The 16,233-nt window shown below is 29.9% G+C and overlaps 1 protein-coding gene across 1 annotated transcript in view; it reads left to right on the plus strand.

Annotated features, from left to right (window-relative positions):
• The window catches only part of LOC111632827 (centrosomal protein of 76 kDa-like), a 25,592-nt gene that overhangs the window by 4,878 nt on the left and 4,481 nt on the right, over positions 1–16,233 (plus strand). Inside the window, exons 6-8 of the mRNA XM_023377357.1 lie at positions 2,198–2,416; positions 7,530–7,590; positions 7,647–7,760. Coding sequence (XP_023233125.1) covers positions 2,198–2,416; positions 7,530–7,590; positions 7,647–7,760 — 394 coding nt within the window. The remainder of the gene's footprint in view (positions 1–2,197; positions 2,417–7,529; positions 7,591–7,646; positions 7,761–16,233) is intronic.

The following is a 16,233-nucleotide window of genomic DNA, read 5'->3' on the forward strand; positions in this document are numbered from 1 at the left end:
TGTATGTAATTTTAGATTGCTTGCTTCTAGTTAAAAGGTCTTTATAAATTTCCTTATATGATGCTAAGCACTTATGAAGAATAAAGCAAGTATGGAATAAGGGAAAAACATTCGGCAACATCAGGAGCAGAAGCGTCGCGATCTGGCAACATTGAAACAAGTTTCGAGAAGGACCACTTGTATCGACAGAAGGCGAGAAGAGAAAATTTACATACTTAAGTACTAATAGTTTAGAAAATAATAATTTTTGTGAACTATTATTACTTAAGTATGTAAAAATTTATTACATTTCCTGTTGTACGACGGTTTTACCCAATTCTCGAACCGTGTTAGAGTGAATCAGTGCTATAGAAGTGCTGTGTTATACAGGGGTTACCTGTATAGCTATGCAAATCTTGCAACTGCTTGGCAACACATTGAAATGAAGTTCATTCAGAGAGAATTTTTGGAGACTTTTCTCATAGTTTTTCTTATGTCATATGTCTTGCATATAAAAGGCAGTCATCTTTAGTTGTTCACATTAATGTCTGTGAAAAATGATGAAAGTTAAGGCAGTAAAGGAATTAATCAAGAAAATTTTTATCCAGAAGTATAAAGAAGGATGTAAATGCAGCATTGCACAGGATGTGCAGATAGCTCAGTCCAGAGGATTATAAAATGTTTTCAAGAAAGATGAAATACTCATCTAGATAAAGCTTTAAGAAGAAAACTACCTCTCAGTTCCAGACAACTACAGTCCTTTTGATGCTATATTTCCCAAAACAGCCAAGTTTCCATAGAAGATTTAACGAAGTGGGCAAGGGAATACTTTAATATCCCATTATCTGAAATCACAGTGTGTGGCCATATCTGTCAGTGCAAATACAAATTGTACAAATTCAAGGGAAACCTCTCATAAATGAATCATGCAAGTGCAGATGTTTAGCTTGGTGAACTAATATGAAGTGGATGGAAATACTATGGTTGGATGAATCAACATTTCATGTAAACTATAGGAATACAAGCAAGAAAATTATTTGTACTAAAGATGAAGTTAATAATCCAGTATGTTATTCAAGACAAGTCCAGAAACCACAGTCTGTAATGGTTTGGGGATGCATAGCACAGAGAAAGTTGGATATTTGCATTTTTATGATGTATTGTGATCTCTGAAGCCTATATTCTAATCCTTCACCAACATTTATGTGAATTAAAGCTTAAATTTTTCCAAGAACAAGTCTGTATTTTTCAGCACAACAATGCCTGTACACACAATGCTAGGTAAATCAAAGCTTGACTAAAGTCTAATCAGATATGTGTACACCCCTGGCCAGCATCAAGCCCAGACCTATCTCTGATAGAAAATATATGGAGAGTTTTGAAAACAAAGATGACTCAATGCCATTCTTACATGTTAGAACAATTACATATGTATTTAAGCCGAGAATGGGAAAACATTTCCATGCAGTTGTTGCACAAGTTTGTATATTTCCATGTCTCAATGCCTTGCAACTCTTATAAAGCAAAAAAGGTGATGCTATTCTATACCTGATTACTGAATCTTAACACATTGAACAAAGTTCAAAGAAACATGTTGCAAAGGCTCCACAGAGTATAAATTACATTCTTTAATAGCAAAATTTTTCCAAAATCTGAGTTTTTGATATGCTTGTATGATCACTTATGTTTATAATAAATTACTTTTTGTTACAAAACAAACATCTGTGTATTGTATTATAAATTGTTTTTAGTTTTACTGGTGAAGGAAATTCATTGCAAGTGAGGCTATATTAATACATTTGCATTCTTGGCAATTAATTTTTGACAATTTCCATGGTTGTAATTAATTTTTCTAAACATACTCAAAATTGGTAAAACTTTTATTATCTGCAAGATTTGCAATACTATTAAATGCCTCACTGATGACAGGAAATTATGTCTTGCTGTAAGTTATATTGAGAAATAAAATTTATAACAGCAAGAAGTAAATTGTTAAATAGATATTTATCCTGAAATTAATTATGGTATATTGTAATCAAATATTATTTACAAGAGTTGTTTTTATTAACTATTTCTGCATGTAAATTTATTTTTATTGAAGTTATGTTTTTAAAGTAGAAAGCAGTCTAACTTTTACTAATTAATTAAATTTTAGAAACATTAATTTATACATTTTAATAATAATAAAATAGATAATATTTCATTTTACATATTGTAGCCAACTGATGCAGTAGAATTATGCTGTTTTGATTTAGAGGATTCAGAAAAATGGAAATCTATGTCACCCGATGCCATAAAGTTAGTTACAACTTATGTACCAACTGTTCCAATGATAATTCCATCTTCATTGGACTCAATGCAAGCAAGTTATGATATGGAAGAACAGTTAAGACATTTCACTGCAGAATTTAGAAAGGTACAAATAATTTATTCAGAAGTTTAATTTGATTGTATTACAAGTCCTAATTGATAAGTATTAGCCTCATGTCTTATATGTCGATATAATTCTTGTCATACTTTAAACTGAAATATATTTATTTAATGGATACTGTACAAATGTTTGGCTATTAATAACAATATAAAGTTAAGAAGTAAGAAATTTTTGTTTAGTTATGTATTTCATCATAAATACATTTCAAAACAATGTTCATTACATATAGATTCAATATTTTTTTAGTTAAAATATTTTTGAAACTTTCTTATGAAAATGCATTATTCATATCAAGAATGAATAAAATATTTTCAAATATGTACAGATATCCCTCATACAACATGGTTTCACTGTAATGTGGTTCAAAATTTGGGGAATCTCATACAACATGGTTTGAATATTTGGGAAATTCTCCATACAAAATTTCACAATTTTTTAGTGCAAACTCTGTTATTTGATGTTTTTTTATTCAAGTAAGCATGTGCATTGTCTCAAATTTGTCTATGGATTGTAGAATATTGAAATTTTCAATTTGTTTTGTGCCTTTTGTCAGGTTTACTTTAATGAAAACTGATAGTGCAATTTTTCTATATGTAAGCATCACAAAGCTCAATATATACTAAACCAAATGATTGCTGTAATTAATTGGGATATTTTTTGTTACTATTAATAATTAGATATTAAGTAATTTGGTATTAGAGGTAGATATTAGGCACTATCTCTTATAAAAATTAATAATTATAATAATTTACTATTTATTAAATAATTTTTAGGACAGTTTGGCAGCACACTGCCTGGTAAATGGGAGTTGTGGGTTCAAATCCCATTTACCAGGATTGATTCTGGATTGATTCTTTTCTTCCAGACTGTTCTAAAACTTATTCAATAAATAGTGAATTATTATAATTATTAATTTCAATATGAATAACATTGCAAATAACATCCGATGTTTTTGAAATGTTATCCATACTGTATGTAAAATATACCAATGTAAAAATAGAACTCTGCAAGTAATTTTTAAAATGGAAATTGCATCAATTTTCTTTTTAAATTTTTATTCAAGTTTTAGGAATTTTTAACTGGTTTACAATACACGATGGTTTTCAGCTTTATATATGTCAACAATACATTTACAACCATTGTAGAAAACTTATATTAATCAACAGATGAGTGCACTAGCCCAAAACACATATTGGCATTTGGAACAATCGGTTTATACACTGTAAAGTACATCAGAAAATAAAGTGGATGTGAAAAAGTCCAGTGTCTAGTATCAACACTTCATGGTGTCTCAAAATATAATTTAATGAAGGACATAGTTTCAACATGGAGGAGAGAATAATAATTATTATTATGTTTCAAATATCATGCTCAACTGATACTGGTGCCAAGTGTTATGCCAGACTAAAGTCAAAGCATAGCTACTCAAATGAGTGTAACATTAAGCTGTGTTATTGGTATGTGTCAACATATAGAAACTTCCTAACAATGTGATGTTTCAATATTGAAGCTTTCTGTAGTGCCATGTGTATGTTTTTATTAAGGTTTAATGTTTCTAGACTTTGGTGTAGTGTATGTATTATAACACCAGTATAAGAGAAGACAACAAGTACAATAAATATCTTACATCTGTCTTATTTTTTGAGTGAGTAGAGTGTACTTGTTAATTTTTTCAGTGTGAGCAATTTTTATGTTATGAGTGTTTGGAACAGAGATGTCTATTATATAAGTGATCTTACTGCATTTGTCAATGAGAGTGATGCCATCTGTGATTATGACTCTGTCATAGTATATTTTGTGTCATTTTCTAGTACTGCCTATAGAGTATATTTGTAGTATGTTACCTGGGTGTTTAATAATCTGTGTTTGTGTGGAAGCTCTTGGTATATTATATTTGCTATTTGATTATGCCTATGTAAATAGTCTGTTAGTGCTAAGAGCTATGTTGTATTATTTCTGACAGAATGTGGCATTTTCTACAAAAGTCATTTGTTAGTGATATATTCTTCAGGATGAATTTTTTAGTTTTGTTTATGACCTGATCTTGAATGGCAACCATAAACTTTTCAGTCTCTCCAAACTGACAGACCCTGGTCAGCCAGTAGTTTGATGCAATTTTGTCAACATAGTCCTGAATTAGGTCATAGACAAGTCTGCTGTGAAGTGCCTTTTGGACCCATGACTGCTTAATGGTATCTATGTTATTTATATTTATGTCAGGGTGCTAACTTAGAGTGTAAGTTTAAAGGTGTATGGTTACTGTCTGCCAGAGTTATAGCTTTATGTAATATTGATGTTTCTTGTTTTTTGCGGAAAAACTCTTGCAGTGTCAGAATTTGTTTGTAGTGCAGGTTAACTATATTTGTCAGGCACAGCCTTCTTTATGAGGAAGAGTTAGTCTTTCTACAGATGATATCAGATATTATTTTTGCTTAGTAAGTGTTAATCTTGTTTTTCTTTGGAGTTGCTTGAGATCTGTGCATGTCCAGTGTATAACTAAAAAATAAGTGCGTACAGGAACAACATATGTATTAATAGCTTTAATTGTGTGATCTTAGTGCTGCATGTAATCTGTTCTGATTTTCAAGCATTAATCAAGCATGGAAATATTTGGTTAAGAAATTTACTACAAACTCCGACCAGAATTAATATATTGAAGATTTATGTTATTTTTGTTTTATTATTTTATTTTAATTTTTAAATATTCTTCTGTTATTTTTTTTCTCTTGTAAAATATTTTATTTAAATTTTTATGTTCTATTCATGGAACATTTACATTCCATTTTAGTTTTCAACCTGAAGATGGCCTATTAATTAGGCTGAAAACGTTTGTTGTTTAAAATTATGTTTATTTCTCGGCAAAAAAGGTGTTTTGTTTCTCTTTATTAATCTTTGTTTTATCTGTGCATGTTCTGTAAGTTTGGCCTGTTGGAATTCTATTAATATATATTTGTAAAGTTCTCCCTCTTTCATGGATTTGATAATATTTCCAGTTCTGAGTACAAAATCACCTTTCTTCAGAACTCCTTCTTTAATGTGGAGTGTTTTGCATTTATCTAAACCCATGGTTTTCAATCTTTTTGAAGTCAGGGAACACTAAACCTTGACATTTTTTTTTCCATGGAACATTTAAAATACATCAGCTTTAAAGTGGGGTGGCAAACCTTTTTGAAATCAAGAGTGCACCAGTCTAGTATATGATGTCATTGGCATTTGCAGATTACATTCTTATACAAAAATTATTTTACATTGTATTGATATTTCTTTTGCAACAATTTTTAATTGTATATTTGATTTTTTCACAGAACACTTGAAGTGGCTTCATGGAGCACCCATGTTCCATGGATCATGGATTGAGAACCATGGGTCTAGATCATGGCTGCTGAACCTATAGCACATGTGTCCAAAGTGGCACATAAGGAGAAATCATCTGGCATGTAACTCATCATACAATTTCAATTTTTCATTTGTCTTTTTCAATCATCCTTTTGGTTTATCATCTGATCATCCTTTCTTTTAATCAGTTTTTTTTACATTTATTCTAATTAAAGCATATTCCTTTAATTTATTTAGATATTATTATTCACTTTGACATGCATAAACATCTTTAATACTAAGAATGCTTACAATATGGCATGTGAACTCAAAAAGATTTGCCATCCCTAGTCTAGACCAAACTCTATTTGTATATCATTTGAGTTTGTGTATGTAGTTTGTAAGAGATGTTGAAGCTGATTTTGTATGGATGCATAAAGTTTGACATTATCCATGTACATGAGGTATGATAATGTAAACAGTGTTCTTTTGTTGTGTCTGATATTGTAACCATATTGTGTTTTGTTCAGTGTGTTAGATAAAAGGTTAAGTGCAAGGCAGAACCAAAGAAGTCTTAAGGAATCTCCTTGAAAAATTCCTTGCTTAATGTATATTTGATTTGTTTTTATGTGAGTGTTATGTAATGTTGTTCTCCAGTGAAGCATAGTAAAACCAAGGAAACTAATGAGTTGGGGATGAATTTTTTAGATGCAAAGTGTGTGCAGCAGTCACATGCATGAGACACTGTTGAAGGCTTTTTCTGTAATCAATATATGCCATGTGTATGTTTCTGTGTTGCTTATGAACTTGCTGTAGGATAACAAAGTCAATGAGTAGTAGTTCTTTGCAACCTTTGCAATTTCTTGGCAGCCTCCTTTTTTTTTGTTCTGTAAGAATATCATATTCATCAATATGATTGTATATTTTGTTTACTCTTGCATTACAATGTGTTGGAAGACATGTAATTGGTCCATACTGCGCTGGGTTTTTGGTTTTGTGTAGGTGATGCTTTGCATGAGAAAATTTGGCATGTCTTGTGGATTGTTGATGATATGAATTAAATATTTAAATAGTTCCTGGTGCAGGGATATAATTTTTTTTTACCAGAAATTGTGAATGTTGTCTACACCAGGTGTTGTCAAGTTGTGTGCTTTCTGCATTGTACGATGGATGTCTTGTGTATTTATTTCAACACAATAAATACTAGGTGTCTCTTCTTTGATCCAGTCTGCATCAGCATTGTGCTTAACAGAAGAGAAGACCAATAATTTGTGAGTTCTTCAGTTGGCATGCCATTGTGTTGGGAATCAGTAGTGGATTTGGTATTAATTTACCTATAGAAGAATTTTTCATTGTTTGTGAATAATTTATTATTGTTTCCATCCAAATTTTGTATTGTTTGAGTCATTGTGCTTTGGCTGCAAATTTTTGTTTGAGTATATCAATGTATTCTATGATATGGACATGGTGTTGTTTGTACTTGGTGTGTGTTTTAGTTTTCTTGAGAAGTTTTTTTAGTTGTTTCGTTAATTTAGGTGTTGTTTTGTTGTTAGTGAAGTGTGTCAGCCTGCCTAACAGCTGTCTAATATTGTTTATTTGTGTTTCTATTCTTCTTTGCCAGGCAGGCTTCTGAAGTTTTTGATTTTTGTGCTTCTATCTGTGGATGTAGTTTTAGTCCATAGTAGGTCACTACTTTCACTGCACCAGCATAGACTAGTGTGTGGATGTCTGAGAGTGTAGAAATAGAATGAGTTCAATCTGGTATTATGTAAGTGTTCACATAATGTAGTGTTTTCCCTATTAGTTTAAAAGTGTTGATTTTTGGAATGCATGGCCATTGTGCAGGGTCGTTGCCTGTAAATTTAGTGAGTGCTTCTTGGAAAAGGCAAGAGAGTATGAATTAAACCTGAATCTATTTCAGGCAGTTATGTTGATATTGTCAACATAAGTGAAAATAGTGGTGGTAGGAATAGTATTGTCAATTCATTTATCTTGATGATCCTGATGGATATTATGATTGTTGTTGATGTTGGGAGTATTTGTTTGTTGTTTAATATGTTCTAGTGTTGTTTGTGAATTAAGGTTGTTATGTATAATTATTTTTTGATCAACAAGCCTTTGTACAGTGACTGTGAGATGAGGATAATGTTTTGAAAACAAGTGATGTAACTGTTTTCTGTGTGCTGTCATGTCTGTTTTGAGTTTTGTGATGGTGAAGTAAGTAAGATAAACTCATTCATGGCTGATGTCCATTTTATTTGTTAGCATAGTTACCTGCCTTAGTGGTCTGTGGCTGGATTGCCTCAGAAACATCAAAAATTGGTTGGTTTCCCAAAACTGGTGTGGCATTTCATTAGCCATACTTGGACCAGTGCTGCTTTCACGCTGTTGGCTAAGGAAGACTGTGACAAATTTTTTTTTAACATGAGCCACTGCCTAATTCACAAGTGCAGACCTTATTAACCTGGGTGACATCTGAGCCAGTATTAGACTTGGATCATGTTATTACCATGGTTAGATCCCTGCAGATGTGGGGTTCAGTCACTCTTGGCTCCATTTCTCCTACAGACCTTACTGGCATGGGTGACCCTACCAGGAGCAGATGCTCCAGGTGGCATAGCTCTGTAGTTCGTCAGAATTACTGAGCTCTTTCACCACAGCAAGGTTGTGACTGATGATAGGAGTTATTATTATTATTATTATTATTAAATTTTAAATAATTAATGTTTGTTGGAATGTAATTGTTATGCAATAAGTACAGGTAACCCCTGTATAACACCGCACTTCTATAGCACAGATTCACTCTAACACGGTTTGGGAATTGGGTAAAACTCTCATACAACATGAAATATAATAAAGGGAGTGTTCTTTTATACCTCCACATAACTCAGCGCGAGCATTCTAATTGTTTTCGTGGCTACTTTGAATGCTCTTTCAACAAATAATCCAATTAATGGTTAAATTTTACAATTGGGACCCTTCTTTTGCCTCTGAAAGCTCATTTTAGAATTATAGATTCCTCCATCACAATACTATTGATAGTGCAAGTGCTGCCATCTTTCTTTCACCATCGTTCCTAAATGCCTACAAACAGCAGCGCACTCCCGTTGCAGAGCGACCACTAATAACGAACGCACCCAAAAAACTGTTACCAGTTGATGATGCTCATGCTGATATCATCATATAGGATGAATAATCCTCTGGTAAAATATTTACTTAAATAATAAATAAGTATTTTACCTATGGAAAAAATGAATAATAAATCTGATTTAAATAAAGATTTAACAGCATGTTTTTTTAATTTTTGGAACCTAACCCCCCTTTTCGCACTAGTTCTTTGTTTCGTGTAACACGGCAATTTTTTGGAACGTAACTCTCATGTTATATAGGGGTTACCTGTATGTTAACAATTAATTATTTCTTCATTTTTTTGAACAGTTTTTTTAGAAACTTTATTTTACTAAGTGGACTTATATTTATGAAACAGACTTTACACAGAAACAAGATGCAGCCTTGTGCAATACTTTTGTTTACACTTTGTATTCAACTTAATCTGTCTGTAGATTCTTATCATGTCATTTAGTGAAACATTATAATTTAAACATTACATTACATTTAGTGAAACAAATATAAAAATGTGATATTTTTAAATTTCATATTTTTAATTATTTATTCTTAAATCTTAGACTTTTAAGGTAAAAAATACATAAATAATATTTGATTTCTGAGACAAAATTTATTTAAAATTGGTTTCAGGCTTGTCAGATACACATTTGTATACTCTGTATGAGACTGAAGATGATAAAATAGTACACAAAAATAAATTATAAATATATCAAGGGATAATGCTTATAAAAGTATGAGTAAGCAAATCAAACATATGAAAATGTCATCAGATATATTGCATTGAAAATCAATCATAGGTGCAACAATGTGGGTCCAGTACCAGAATTTAACTGAGGAAGAGGAGATGCTTACTTTATATTAACAGTTGTGGGTGAATTTACAGAAGAGTTATTCAAAATGTTATTACAAACTCAAATTCAGTATATGTCTACTTAATATCAAATATGGAATACAGATGTTCCTCTAAATAAATTATTCCTGTTTTCAAAGTACAATCTTGGTTATAGTCAATGCTTTAAGAACTATTACTACAAGTCTAACTAAATGTTTTTGTCTCAGAAGTGCATAAAATTTGATTTCTGAACACCATAAAAGTTATAAGGTGCAAGAATTAATAAATAATGTTTTTAAATTTCATTTTTATATTTGTTACTACATAAACATTGTAATGTTTCACCAAATGGTGATAGCATGTAACATCTATAAACAGACTAGATCATATCATAAATTCTGACTTTTCATATATGGTCTAACAATAACAGCCTATGTGTAAACAACACTTGCTTTACATAAATAACATTTTTTACCAAATGACCTGTAATAGCTGTTTCAACAATGCTACAATTTTGTTTTAAAGATTTTAAAATTCAACAATCATCAATTTATAGAATAAATTTAATAGTTTTGTATTTTTTATGATTAACATAATAATTTCTTACCTTGTTGAGCTTTTTCAACATTATAATTGGCATCTTGTAGAAGTTTAGCTATGACTGATTCGATATCTTCTCCAACATAACCAGCCTGTGTAAGTGTAGTACAATCACAAATAGCAAATGGTACATCCAAACATTGAGCAATAGTTTGTGCTAATAATGTTTTACCTATCATTTAAAAATTCAAATCATTAAAAAAAATGCTTTCAAATCACTCAAAATTAAAAAAAGTTTTTAAATAAAATGATTTTTTTTTTGTAAATCATTACTAATTCTTTCAGTTACAAAGTTTTAGCAGACAAAATAAAAACAAAAAACTAGAAATTTTTCATAAATTATACACAACAAAATATTCAAATTAAAGTTAAATTTTTAAAATAGTTTTCAAATACTAATGAATCATTTATAACATTCAATAATTCTACAAATTGAAATAAATTCCCATAGAATCCATTCCAGCAATATATTTTACTTTGTAGATTATCTATACTAATATTATAAAGAGGTAATGTTTGTAAGTATGTATGTAAGTTTGTTTGCAGCAGGTAATCTCCGAAACTACTCATCCGATTTCAAAAATTCTTTCACCAATATTTAGAATGGAACCTCAGGGTGGACATAGGCTGTATATTATTCCATTAAACATTCATATAAATTAAAATATATAATCTAGGTTAAGGCTTTTCTGTCCAACAGATGGGCTACAAGTACGACACCCTAAGTTTGCTTTTCTGTGAGGCATTATGCTTTTCTGTGAAAATGAACTAAAGCAGATCATCTTCTATCTATCTATATAAATAAAAATGTAATGTTCGTTTGTTCCTACTGATTCCTTTGAAATTTTGACACAACNATTATTTCTACTTTGCAGTCTAATGTTAACACTTTCCTTTTTAAGCTAACCATTTTACCTGATTTGATGCTAAACTACAACATGAGTATGAGAGCTATGCAGACTAACCCACTATCACGTCGTTTAAGGGGTGGCGCATCTCACCCCATTGAATTAGGTGGTGACAGTACCACCCACAATCATTCTAGGAAGCGGACTCTGACCCTAGGACTGAACACGTAGTCTTTTCTTTGATAAATAAAATTTATGATTTAATTTTGTAAATTTAAGAGTGCTTCAAATATGACGTTAAAACAGGGTTTTATGTCGTTACAAGTGGGTTTTTTAACATTATCTAGTATAGTAAAATCGTGGGACCGATAAAAATTTGACGTTATATTAGGGTTGTTGTTACATCCAATGTCGTTATAATCGGGTTAAACTGTATTTTAATTAGAGATAATACAATACTGAATTCTGCTGATACAATCCAATATTGATAATTTTCCAACCAATTTGATCTGATACTGACATTTGCTTCTATTCATACTCTACAGGTGTTAGTAATAGAAGTCTGAAAGCTCTTTGGTTTAGAGAGTATTCACTTTGTTCACTATCCATTTAAATTCAAATATAAAGAAATAAAAGTTTACAAATCAGTTTATGGGCTCCTATCAAATCTGAGATCTATGCAATCATAATTGTTTAGTTTGCCTAGGCCTGACTCTGGCCTTGTTTTTACGAAAAAATTTGAACAAAGCTTGACTAAATTTATAATATAGAAAAATTACCTGATCAAAAAATATGTTGCTAAATCAACTGGCTTGGAATATTGCCAGATTTGGCATTTGCAGGCAATATTGCTCACACATTGTCCTTCACTGAAAACTAAACATGCAACACAACACATCATTGCTAATTTTCAAAAACCTTCACATTGGCATGAATATAATAGATTATATATAAATTCTGAATATATATATCAAAAATAAATAGAAAATCAGCTGAAAGCAATTTAAATTAAAACAATGTATCAACAATAACAGTTAAAAAACAAATTAATAGTAATAAGTTATATTATTTTGAATTTGTCGTACTACTCCCATATAGATAGACATTAATTGTTGTCAATTAATTGTTCTCTGCTAATTTGTTCTACAACAGATATCTACATATTTTTATGTATGGCTGATGAGTGTCTTGTATACTGAAATCCATACCAGTAATAAAGACATTTAAGACTGTGCATTACACTTTTGTGTACAATACATAAAATGATATGTGATGTATTAATAAATTTTCTTACAGTATATTGTTAATCAAGCATTTTTTAAATAGATTCTGCTATATCTGCACAATAGACTATGTAGTGTTACACTAGAATAGCAAATATACATAGTACTTCTGTTTATAATACTGTGTATCCATTATTTTTCACAATCCTTTAACAAGACATCTCCCTTGAGATAACCAGTTTTCCAGTTTTGGGGGCTTTATTTTAAAATATTAAACATTTTTTTTAATATTTATATGTTGTTAAAAATGAAATAAACATAAATTAGAATATTACTTTAACAGTGATTTAACTATATATAAAATGTAAGATATTTTAAGCTTTAAAATTTTTGTTCAAAGAATTTATAATTCTGTTACCTATCAAAATTATTATTTCAATACAGTATATAATACTTATAATTTTAGGAGTCCATTAGGACAAGAAATAATTTGTTGTCAAGGTGATATGGTGAGACTGGCTGTTCGGGTCAGAATTTATACATATGTTGAAGATGTTATATCTGTATGGGTAATGTTTTCTGTAAAATATAAACCTGTTGTTTGAATTTATTTCTTAATCTTGAAGAAAACTTAAAATAATTTTTGTACTTAAAGAGACTTTTTATAATATATAAATAAAAGTATTCTTACAAATATAAAAATTTATTCTTATAATCTAAATTAACTTTGTTATTAAAAGTTTTAACATTTTGAAAATAAATTTTAAAATTATATATAATAATGTAATATAAATCCATTAAATAAATACAAAATTTATTGTATAGAATTAATCTTGTTTTATATATACAATATTTGTAAAACATTTTAAAATTTATATAATAATTTGTATTTTTTAAATATGTTTTTTTTTACTGATTATTTAAAAAATAATAATTTAATTTTTTTATTTGACTATTTAAAGATTTCAGAAAGTTTCTTTTAGTTTGTATCAATTCTGTATTGTTTTTTTCATTTGCAATTATGTTTCTTCAATAAAAACAGAAATGATTTTAAATTAATAAATGTTGCATCTTTTTTATTGCATTTTACAAACAGTGCACTCAGCAACAATCTTACTTCACTACCTAATGTTGCTGAGAAATTGTTTAGTAAGCACAGTTTCTTAGTAAGCATTATTACTAACACAATATTAACAACAATGTCACAAATAGAAGGCTTGAATGTAAAGTGAAAGTGAGCATTGTGAAAGCAGTACACTCTCCTACTCTTGCAATGAACATGGAAAAAAATAGAAACATACAAGAGCAAAATTAATGACCAATGTCTGAATGCCAAGGATGCAAACACATTGCCCTTGGCATAGAAATACATAAGAGTTTTTATGCCCTAATTTATTTTCTATTAAGTCTTATATGGCCCTACAATCAATTTTGTTTTTACTTTTATTTTTTATATTATATTTATATCATATTTTGTTCATTATACATTTAGTTTATTTGTTGAAATGTAAATTTTTAATTGGAATTTTCGTTCAAACATAAATTCAAATATCTAAATATTCTATTTCTGTAACAATTTATTACCAGATAAAAAATATGAAAATGGCCTATGATAATAAATTGAAAATTTTGTTTAATAAACAATTTTTCTCTGCAAGTATTAGGTGGTGAAGTAAGATTATTATTGCCTTTCTTCATAAAAATCCAGCAATGAATTTCTTGACTTTCCTGGCAACATTTAAAAGTTTGGTAGCATCATCTGTCATGATATTTTATTATTTAAAACTTTTTATATTTTTAATTATTACAAAATGGTAAAAAGCTTAATTTTGAGAGTAGGAATGGGTTTTATAAAAAATTGCAAATGCTAATAATGAGTAAAATTGTCATTAAATCCAACTCCACTCAAGATATGACACACAGTATCCCTTTATCTCCCCACTTCATCCACCTATAACTACCAAAATTTAATATCATCAATCCCCTAATACACGAACCTGCCTACAAAATTTCAGAAATTTTTCACAAAATGCACAGGAGTTATTAAGCTTCAGTTTTCCATAAGAAACAACATAAAATTGATTAATTTGTTCCCGACCTCAAAAACAAAACCTTTTTTGTTTTTATTTTTTTAGCTATATTTCATGCATAAAAATGCCTATAAAGGCAATATAATATTATATATATATTAATATTTTACAGGACTGTGGAGTCGGAGTCATGGAGTTTTGGCATTTTAGTCGGAGTCATCAAAAAATTCGCCAACTTCAACTCCTTTTTACTTCCCAACTTGTTATGTATATAAAACGGAAAAGTATTGGAATTGTGTCAAATTTGACCCTCCAGGTTTTTTTTAACAAATCTACACATTTGGAGAACTCTCAAACCCCTCAAAAAAGTCAATAAAAATTCAGAAAAAATTCACGTGCGCGTGTGTGTTGGTGTCTAATTTGTTTAACTTCTTTATTTTCTGTTCTGAGATATTGTTTAATATCTCAGAACAGAAAATTCCCATTCTGAGATATTAAACAATATCTCAGAATGGGTAAAGTTTAAGAAACGAAATGTGGCACTGTGGCTTGCATATAAAGGGGCATTAATACTTTTAAATTTTGGTTCTTAATTAAAGGTCAACAGGGTGAAGACATAAAAGTGGTCATGTGTCATATCTCTTAATGAATATTTTACTCATTATTAGTGTTCAAAATTTTAAAAAAATAAAATTTGTATCTACCCTCAAAGTAAGTTTTTTGTCATTTTATAATAGTACAGTAAAACTCATTATGATGTTCTCACCTAAGATGTTAGATTGTATATGGGGAGATGATTTAGTTCAACCACTTTGACACTTAATAACTAACTCCTGTATTAAACCATCTGACTCCGATTCCAACCACTCTGACCACAGAAATTATTAAGCTTCAAACAAAGTGAACAAAATCATGCTCCACACACACAGTCTAACATCCACACATATAGAAAAAAACCTCAAATCTTTTGCATATCTTAAAATTTCAAGGTGTCCTGAGTCCAAAAAATGTAAAAATTTGGAAAGGGTCATTTTTTGACCAAGCGCTACACTTTCCCTCTGTTATATATAACAACTGGAAAAGTAAAAATTATCAAATACATATTTATATATTACTTAGAGAAGTCTTTTAGCTTTGGAATAAAAAGTTTCTACATTCTATCTTTATTAGAACTCTATTTATTGAATCTTTTATTCTGAGGTCGCGTGATATCAGAATTTCCGGGTCTCTTTTGGTAACAAGTCCGCCCCTGGTTGGATTTGGAGTCTGTAGATTTTTACACGACTCCATAGCCCTGATATTTTATCTATATATAACTTATATAGTAGAGCGTCGTTTATCCGAATCAATTGGGGACTGGGGTGGTTCGGATAACTTATTTTTCGGATAACCGATTATGTACGAAAAAATACATTAACCTATCCCATGTTAAAATTTTTCTCTGTTGCGTGTCGCTTCGCGTTGGATTTTCATCGATATTAAGCCTAATGTAAACTTTTTAAAATAATAATCATGGCTATTGTATCGTTAAAAATGATTTCTTTATGTTTTACAAACAAAATAAATATATTGAAAAATATAAAAACAAAAATTATTATACTTTAGAAGTTAATCTACTATTAAAAACGTTCGATTTAGCATGACACACAGTTATCAGAAAAACACCACACAAAAGTGCCAGTGCTTCCAGCTAAAAAACACACATCAACAAAAAAATATTGGAGTAGCCCAAGATATAGTCAAAGATTGCAGTGCCACAGCACTAGCAAAAATTTAAATTTGCCGACTGGAATTCTTTCGGATAACCGACTTTCGGATAAACGACACTCTACTGTATATATGAATGTAG

This window comes from Centruroides sculpturatus, unplaced genomic scaffold (assembly GCF_000671375.1).
Source record: "Centruroides sculpturatus isolate CEXI.00-Female unplaced genomic scaffold, Cexi_2.0 scaffold41, whole genome shotgun sequence".
Lineage (NCBI taxonomy): Eukaryota > Metazoa > Arthropoda > Arachnida > Scorpiones > Buthidae > Centruroides > Centruroides sculpturatus.